We start from the raw sequence: 9,793 nt of genomic DNA on the forward strand, positions 1-9,793 counted from the left end.
AGTATCAAAAATTAAATTTGAATAAAATAAAGAGTATTTAAATTTTTAAATAAAAAGATGAATACCCTAATTTTGAAATTGAGGTATCAAAAATTAAATTTGAAAAAAATAAAAAAAAAATTTAAACTTTTAAGTATAAAGATGAAAAAAAATAAGGCACATAAATAATTCCAAGATAAATATGACTCTAAATTACCTCTCCATTGTAAATCAAGAAGAAAAAAAACAAAGACAAAGGTGACTGTGCTAGATTAATAACAATTCTAAAAAGAATATAATAAAATAAAAAGTATGATAATAAAAACACTAATTAAAGATAAAAAAATGAAATAAAAAATCTCACTTTTTATAATTGTAAATTTTAAATTACATAACTTCTAATAATTATTTTTATATTTTAACAAATATTTCAAAAATACTTATTAATATTTTGTTAAAATAAAATAATATGAAATTATAATGTGCCAATGTATACCCCAAATGAACAGGTCTCAATTAAAAAACAAAATTTATTTATATTTATCTCATCGAAAATGACAACTGAGGGTCCACATGCAATTCTGTTTGGTGCCAATCGTGAACAAATTCCAAAGTCCAAGGTTGCTTTAAAATTTTTTTTATTAAACTTTTAATATTAAATCTTTTATTAAAATAATTTTTTAAAGTTTTATTTTATTATTTTATTGAATTTCATAGGGAGGATTAAGGGACTTATAGACTCTTAATATTTTATTAATTTTAAGATATTTTTTTAAAAAAAATATTTGTTTTTTGGAAAAATTTGAAATAATTTTTTCTCAAAAAATTGTGAGAAAAATAAAATAATAAAAATAAAATATTTTTTATTGAATTAAAAAAAAATGAAAAAAATTATGAATTATTTTTTATCGGAAAAATCAAAATTTTTTTATCGATTAATTTTAAAGAAAAATTGAAAATAATATTTTTTGAAAAAATCATTTGTGAAAATTTTTAAAAAAAAATTAATTTTTTTTTTTGAAAAAGTGCCTAAAGGTCCACTAAAGCCTCAAAAATTTAGGACTTTTTTTAGTATTGAGAGCTTATTTTTTTTAGGTCTTTTTAATTATAAAATTAGTTAAACTCTCTAAGATTGAGTCTGAGATCAATAATTAATGAACTTGTTAAATTAATAGTTCTAATCACTTTGTCCAAAAAAACCATCTGAACCACTTTTAGAATTAATTTGATAAATCAATTTTAAAATCAATAATGACATAATTCAAGTATATTTTTTTTAGTACTAGTAGAATCAGCACACGAGGTTATAAGATTCATGGAAGAGTTAGGAAATAACATAAAATCATTAATGACATAATTCAACTACTTTTGAGTATTAGACTAAGCACATGGGGTTATAAACTTTATCAGAGCGGAAGAGTTAGAATATAAAACAATAAGGAAGATCGAGATTCTATCCACCATGAACATATAAAAAATAATATTAACTACAATTTTTATGATATATTCACAAATTAAAAAGTTTTAGTAAGTTATTTTTTATATTAATAATTAATGATTATTTTTATAAATTAAATAATTATTTATTGTTTTTGTATTTTAAAAAATTATATTACAAAATAAAATATCATATAATTATTTAAAAATATTATATTAATCTTTTATATTTTATAGTAAAAAATGTTTAAAAATCATTATTATGTATAATAAAAATAGAGAAAAAATTAAAATAATATTTATTTATTATAAATTTTAAATAATAAAAAATAATTTATTTCAAAAAATATTTAATTATTAATTTTAAGATCAAATCTACTTAAACACGTAGAATTATTAAATGAACGGTAAAAATTCTAATATTAATTTATTTTAAAACATATAAATATCAAATTTATATTATTTAAAGTATATTATATTGTTATTTTTTAGTTAAAAATAAAATTAAAAAAATAAAATTATCAAATTTTAAAATAAAAATTTCATAATCAATAAAAATAAAATATTAAAATTGTAATTAAAAAAAAAGTCCTGCTTGCCGGAAATATCAATAATAGACTCCTCGCAATAATTGTCAATAATCAACTCCCTACCATTAAATAAGTCGTGGTGCATCGAGGCAAACACTTAGTGACTTAATGCTATTAGCTGCAATGTTCTTAACTTACCATAAAATTAATTAACTAAATTGGTCACTTTCATCATCTTTGAAAATTTATCGTGTCATGTTGGTCCATAAAAATTATTCTATTTGTCTTTAATTACTAGATATATAAGTGTCAATAAAATTACTAGATATATTTATTATTCTTTTTTTAAATATATTCCTATTAATACTGTTATTTAATTTATTTTGGAATGTAAAAACTTAATAAGTATATCTCTATATCATGAACAATTTAGTAATAGCAACATACTTTCTCTTATCAATATTATATAAAAAAAAGAATCTCAAACTTTGGTCAATATTATTAAGAAAAAAAATTAACTATTTTTGATTCTTTGATGTTAGTATTCTTAATATATAACATTTGCTTTAATAAAAATATATTTAACATCTATAGTTGAATGTTTAACTTCCAAATAGATAATTTGTAAATTTAGATTATATTTTAAATGAAATTTAGAAAAAAAAGTTATACATAACTAATTTTCTTAGTAAATATAAAAATATTTTACTTATAATATTATACGAAAAAGTATAAAATTTACGAGTTGATTACACAAACAGTTTTCTTAATATACGATGAAAACTCAATAACTACTTATAAAAAAGAGGCAAAAGAAGTATATACTAAGTATCAAGTTTACATTTGAAATTTCATATCAAATGTCTATTTAGTAAAACATATCTAATGTCTATTTTACCCATTATAAATAATTGTCATGTGAACATTATATTATTCTAAAAACAACTCAAATTTAGTTTTTAAAGTAATTTTAAGTACTTTACTTTTAAATTATTATTATTATTATTATTATTTACTTTATATTTATAATAATGACAAAATTAATTTAGTAAAGCTATATTTTTAAATTAATTATGATTTCTTTTATTATAGAAACTAATTTAAAATAAAAATAATTTAATTTATATACAGAATTAGTCAATCAAAATATTTAACTTTACTATGATTAATTTTAAGCTCATTTTTATTATTGAACATGTACGATAAAAAACACTTATAAAGTTATAGTGTTTGAAAGGCAAAAAAATCCTAAAAAAATCCTAAAAAAATAAAAATCTGTATGATACATTCTGCTGCCTCTGCACAATCGTTAGATATATTAAAAAGTTCATAAAGTTATAGATTTTAATAAAATTTAGTTTTTGATTGTTTTCATTATTATATTTGTGAGATGAGAAATGAAACAATATATACCGACATCTCTGACATGCATAAAGTATGAGACTAGGCCTAGTAATTTTTATTTCATAACATTTAGCTCGAAGAGTTTCTCAAGGAGCTGTACGTTTATTTGCTCAACCACTACTTTTCACTTTCTTTGATATATCTCTTTATGATTATCTTTTTGTTTATGTTTCATGCAAAGTGATATAGAAAAAAAGGGAAAGTGAAATTCTGTTAGAAGCATGGAGGAAGATCATATGAAAGAGCCATTGTTGGAGAAGCAGTACTTTAAGGATTGCCCTGGTTGTAAAGTGGAACAAGCCAAAGAACTTAATCAAGGAGTATCCATTACAAATCTTTTGATTATTTGGATGGTCGTCTTATCTGCTAGTAAGTATTCAACTTCTTATTTTTCGCTTCTTCACAAATTTCATGTTGCAATTCTGTTCTTCTACACTTTTTGTTTTTCTATGTCCTTGGCACTGTTGGTATTTTTGTTTTTTTTAATATGTGATGTGAAGGGTCTTAATTTCTTAGGTTCCGGTCAATCACATCAATTTTCTTATCTTATGATTGGTTTCTGTGTCGCGTACAAACATTTATTAGTCCATCAAATATAAGAATGATTTAACTGTGTCATGTCTAAAATTTTACTTCCATAAGAATGATTAGCTGAGATCAGTAGTCCTGCAGTGCCGTCATTAGGACTAATTCTAAACCCCTAAGACATATATAGTTTCTTAGAGTTCTTACTAAAGTAACTCAAACTAAAAGTTTGTGCCTAACTTCAAAATAAAAACTACTTCGTTTGATTCATGACATGTTCTTACTAATGTATGATTGTGTATATCTACCGAGCCTCTTATATGAGTGGTGTGTGAATATTGGAGTTAAAAGTTGTGTGATTTTCAATTTGATGTTTTTGAAATGAAAATTAGTGTTTGATTATATATATTCACTAGCTATCTTGTTTTGTCATTTTCAGCCTTACCTGCATCATCTCTCTTTCCATTCCTTTATTTCATGGTAAGTTTATGATATACTGTCTATTTTCTGAGGCTTCCTTTATACCTTCCACAAGATGCCTACTTTGATATTGTGAATTTGTTATTTCTTTGAAGTTACATTCCAAGAAATAAATTATTATTAATGTCAAGTGTGTTTAGTACCTTGGCTAAAGTGAATAACTTTTGATCTTCTAAATTGATCACTTTAGCAAATTATAATTTAGGCCTGCAAACAATTTTTACTATTATTAAAAACTGTGTAAATTAATTTTCTCTTCTGTTAATTGTGACTAGTAATTGCAAACTATTGGATGTTGTAATGTAAATTTCTAGTAGCTTATAGGTTTTCCTTCTATTTTCACATTTGTTATGAAATACTCAAAAACTTAAATATTTGGTTAGTATTCAACTTTATATTGATTGATATAAGATAATCCTAAACAATACAACATTTATTTTCAGGTAAGGGATTTCAATGTTGCAAAAGAAGAGGCGGATATTAGCTATTATGCTGGTTATGTTGGTAAAATTATTTTTTGTATTTCCATTCTTTGAAGTATATTATTTTTGTCATAAGTTCATCATTGATTATGATGATTGAAAATGTTGTAGGATCTTCATTCATGCTTGGAAGATCTTTGACATCTATATTTTGGGGAATGATTTCCGATCGTTATGGTCGAAAACCTGTTATAATTATAGGGATAATCGCAGTGTAAGTGTCAAACAATTCAACAGATTCTTTCTTTACGTTCTATTATGTGATTTCTCTTATAATCATTGTTGCTTAATTGATTTTAGTGTAATCCTCAACACACTATTCGGTCTTAGTACGAGTTTTTGGATGGCTGTTATAACGAGATTTCTTCTTGGAAGTTTAAACGGTGTGCTTGGACCAGTAAAGGTATGACTAAGAGTTTTCTATTACACCTGATTAGTGATTATTATTGCTCATCTCATTAAAACTGCAATTAGCATATGTATTTCACAAACTTCTATATTTAACAGGCCTATGCTACTGAACTTTTTCGAGAAGAGCATCAAGCTATAGGACTTTCTACTGTAAGTCTCACGAATTGTTGTTTGTGTATACTATCAGTTTTTAGTACTGCATTTCTATCATAATTATTGAATGTATGATATGCTTTTAGGTTAGTGCAGCTTGGGGCATAGGTTTAATCATTGGTCCTGCATTGGGTGGATATTTGGCTCAGGTACTAACTTTGTACATGTATTTATGTAGAGGCTAATGCTTGCGTTTTCTTATTGAAATGGGAACTATAAAGTATAAATTTTTTATACCATTTTCCATATCCAAATAAATGGTCTTGTGCATGTTTTTCATATTTTGCAACTTGGTAAGTGGAAGAGTGAGATTGGTGCCATGATCCACTAAGATTTAGATGCTGTTGTTTTAATTCGTAGATAAGATTCAGGAGTTTGAATGTCATACTTTGCATTTTGCCTATAAAATAAAAAATTGCAACTTGACATTTTTCTTCTGTGTTTTTTGTTCCTATGTATGTGTATGAATGTAACTAGTGGCACAAGCATGTTCAGTTTTATCATTTGTTTCTCTAATACTTTGTGAAATTTCTTGTTACAGCCAGTAGAAAAATACCCAAAAATATTTATGAAGGATTCCTTTTTTGATAAGTAAGTGAACTTTTTTCCTCTCATCTTGTGTTTCTATCAGTTTATCCATTAATGATAAGTGGATTTCTTTTTGTTAAAATAAATCATTTTGCAGATTTCCCTACTTCTTGCCCTGTTTTATAATATCAGGACTTGCACTTACAGCAGCAATTATCTGCATCTGGATTCCAGTATGTAACTTAAAATTTAGCATCTATCTTCATTAAGTACAATCTTTTACTTTTTGATAACATTTCTTATTTTTATTTTATAATGTAATTTCCATGTTTTTCTGTTTTCATTTTTGCTTCAAGTAATAAACATTAGAGAATATAGATCCAATATTTTCATCACCATTTTCTTTTCTTAGCATGTCTCCATTTTCTCTCTATCACAATTATTTCATAAGCAGGTATTTCATTTCTTGTTACAGTTTAAAATAAACACAAATTTTAGAAAGTGAAAACCGAAAAATATTTTAAGAAAGTGAATAGGCCTTATGATTTGTGGCTTTTACTTTAAACACTTATATTATGATACTTCTTAACGTAGAACAATTTGTGTGTTTTTTTCTAACTTAGTCCTGCTTTGTCTCTACTGTTTATATAGTCTTTTATGTCTCCCACATAAATATTATTCTTTAAACTATTTGTAGGAAACACTTCATAATCACAGTGGTAGAAATGAGTCTAAAGATGATGCTGAAGCTTTAGAAAATGGAAGCAACGAGGATGACAAACAAAGGACAGTCCAAAAGAATGAAAACCTCTTCATGAATTGGCCTTTAATGTCATCTATCATTGCTTATTGTATCTTTGCACTTCATGATATAGCTTATCAAGAGGTAAATGTCTAACTGTTGAGGTTAAAAATGATGTGTGTATCATAGTTAAATTCTTGATTAACTCTTAAATTCTTGCGAGTTTATGATTTTAGGTCAAAAATAAAGTTAATTCAGTATGTAATCTCATTTTTTGGAAAACTAATAGGAATTCGTGTAAACTCTGAAAAAATCAGTAAGTTTTTATTTTACTAGGATGTTTACTTGACTGCAAATCTACATCAATTTGTTAAATATTAAAAAATACATCAATTTGGCTTTAACATGCAAATGATCTGTTAGTAAAAAACATACTAATCTTGCTTTCTTTAGGTTTTCTCATTATGGGCTGTCAGTCCTTCGAAATTAGGGGGTTTGAACTTTACAACTGATGATGTTGGTGATGTTCTTTCAATTTCAGGTGCATCTTTGGAACCTATAATATATATTTATCATTATTGGGCATATGTTATAAAATAGATATAATATAATTTGTATAATTACTAACTCCTAAAAATTTTAGGACTTGCACTTTTCATCTACCAGATTGCTGTATATCCATTTGTGGAAAAAGTTTGTGGACCTATTGCCATTGCCCGCATCGCAGGGGTGAGTTTTCATTTTTTTTAATCCACAAATATTAGTATATTAATTTTTATGTTTGCTTTCCGCAAACTGTAATCATGATTGAAATTGTCTTGCTACTGTGATTCCATATGCAGATTTCTTCTATACCACTATTGCAAAGTTACCCATTCATAGCAATGTTATCAGGCATAACTTTATACACAATAATTAGTATTGCTTCCATGCTGAAGAATGTTATGGCTGTAAGTGCATCTCTTTATTTATTTAACCATTTATGAACAATATTGAGGATTTGAAATAAATTAAATTAGATTTGCTCAACCAAAGTTTGAGAAAAGGTTATATATATTACAAATTTGACTGGTTGTATTGTTCTTTATGGACTTAGGTGACAATTACAACGGGTTTATTCCTTATACAAAATCGAGTTGTGGTAAGTGTATTCATTATCTTTTGTTAGCTCACAGAGTTTGGTACTCTTCATCCCTAAATATAGGACTATAATGAAAATTTTCTTTGTTTCTTTTATATAACTCTTTCAAATTTTCAACATTGTTAATTATTTTTTTACCAACAATACTCCTAATTATATAATATATTTTTCTACAAAATGTAATAAATTTATGCAAAAGCATAAACAAATTTTCTTTCCTGAAAAGTAAACTTGTAGACTATAAGGTTATATATTTGGAAACAGAAGAAGTATTAGTTTTTATTTTTGTTGGAATTGTGACATATGTATATGACATGTTGATTTGGAAAACAGGAACAACACCAAAGAGGGGCAGCTAATGGAATTTCTATGACAGCTATGTCTTTTTTCAAAGCTATTGGTCCTGCTGCAGGTGGTACAATGTGAGTGCTATTGTAATTTTATCAGCTTTTGTTTGACTTACCTGTCAAAGTTCAAAACTATAAATGCAAGAAAGCTCTACAAGATGTTAATATTTCAAATGATAATTTCTATAAAACTTGAACATTAAAATATAGGCTTCATATATGATCTATAATATAGATTATCTAATTCATATGTCAATGAAACTATATGCCATATAGTAGAAGTTTTGGTCCACATGATTTTTTTAAAAAAATTATAATATATTAAAATTCATTCTCAACTTTCTTCTTCTTATGATCTTGATCAATGCAGATTAACTTGGTCACAGAAACGGAGGGATGCTTCTTTCCTTCCAGGTACAATGCTCAATCTTAAATGGTCAATAATTGTCTAGCTTTAAATACTGTGATTTCTTTTTCTTTTCAACTTAGGTGTCCATTATTAGGAAATTAGGAATTAACACAAACAATATTTTCCAAAAGCACAAAGTCTTTTTATTCAACAAAATAAATTGATATTCTAAAGTGTATTATTAATTGACAACTTATTATTGTGCATTTAATTGCAGGCTCTCAAATGGTATTTTTTTTCTTGAATTTAGTTGAAGGACTTGGAATACTTTTGTTGTTCAAACCATTCCTTGGTGAAAAGAAGAAAACACACTCAGTTCAGTTACATTGATATCCATCAACTTTTGATTTTTGAGTCATGCTTTATCACTCTCATTAGGTGCATTATTAGAATTGTCATCATATACAGGTGTTTCTTATTGCTAAATTGATAGTAGAAACACCAAATAAAAAAAGAAAATGAAGAAACAAAACAAAAGAAACAACTAACAAACAAGAAAAGGGAATAAAAAGGAAGGTGAGTTGAAAAAGAATTTGAGGAAGTAATTGTGCTTCTTTACTGGAATCTTGACTCTCAAGGGGAAAGACATTTCACAATATTATCCTCATGAAATTTTATCTCATGACCTTTCTAAATTCTTTTATCTAAGTTTATCGAAGTATATACATTGAAACATTTTAATTATGATTATTGTTAGATATTGTTGCGGTTGATTATAGCCTAGAGGTAGCTATAGTTGGTCACATTCAACCGTAAGGTAGTTAACATTTGTTAGTTTAATTAAGATCGTTATACAAAGTTTATTTTATATTTATTGTAATCAACTTTTTTTATTCTATTTTTTATTTTTTGAATAAATTTTTGTCATTCTATTTATTCATTTAGAATCAATCTTTTTTCTCAATTGATTTCACTTTTTATTGGGCACTATAATGGTTTTCAACATAGTATTAGAGTTGTAGGTTCATATGTGGTTTTCCATGATTTTCGATTTCAGCCTGATACTTGTTTCATTGTGGTTCTCATTTCTTGTTGAATTTTTTTGTTAGATTTTTGGCTCAATTTTCTATTGTTGTGTCAAATGTAAGTTATAAGTCTCACTTGATCAAAAACTTTGTTCCAAAAGGCAATACTAATTCCTAGTCAATCCAAAATTGTGACCCAAACATGTCCAAAATGGTAACATTAAGAAAGTAAATGTTGTGTAGTCTCCTCCAATCTTTGA

General features: G+C 25.6%; 1 protein-coding gene across 3 annotated transcripts; it reads left to right on the top strand.

The window, feature by feature from the left end:
• Nucleotides 1-3,287: 3,287 nt before the first annotated feature.
• Nucleotides 3,288-8,926, top strand: LOC101508975 (protein ZINC INDUCED FACILITATOR-LIKE 1-like). 3 transcript variants are annotated; one of them, XM_004516498.4, is made up of 18 exons: nt 3,288-3,446; nt 3,532-3,719; nt 4,315-4,355; nt 4,799-4,859; nt 4,949-5,051; nt 5,138-5,240; nt 5,345-5,398; nt 5,488-5,550; nt 5,943-5,992; nt 6,087-6,162; nt 6,627-6,815; nt 7,125-7,212; nt 7,315-7,400; nt 7,514-7,621; nt 7,768-7,812; nt 8,146-8,234; nt 8,530-8,573; nt 8,786-8,926. In XM_004516498.4, the coding sequence occupies exons 2-18, from the start codon at nt 3,572-3,574 to the stop codon at nt 8,896-8,898; spliced, it is 1,461 nt and encodes a 486-aa protein (XP_004516555.1). In that variant the 5' UTR covers nt 3,288-3,446; nt 3,532-3,571; the 3' UTR covers nt 8,899-8,926. The 3 variants fall into 3 exon arrangements, with proteins under 3 accessions (XP_004516555.1, XP_073226785.1, XP_073226786.1); XM_073370684.1 differs by having other exon boundaries at nt 3,321-3,719; XM_073370685.1 differs by lacking the exons at nt 3,288-3,446; nt 3,532-3,719; nt 4,799-4,859 and having other exon boundaries at nt 4,331-4,355.
• The last annotated feature ends 867 nt before the right edge of the window (nt 8,927-9,793 follow it).

The sequence above is a fragment of the Cicer arietinum genome, chromosome 7 (genome assembly GCF_000331145.2).
Source record: "Cicer arietinum cultivar CDC Frontier isolate Library 1 chromosome 7, Cicar.CDCFrontier_v2.0, whole genome shotgun sequence".
Classification (NCBI taxonomy): domain Eukaryota; kingdom Viridiplantae; phylum Streptophyta; class Magnoliopsida; order Fabales; family Fabaceae; genus Cicer; species Cicer arietinum.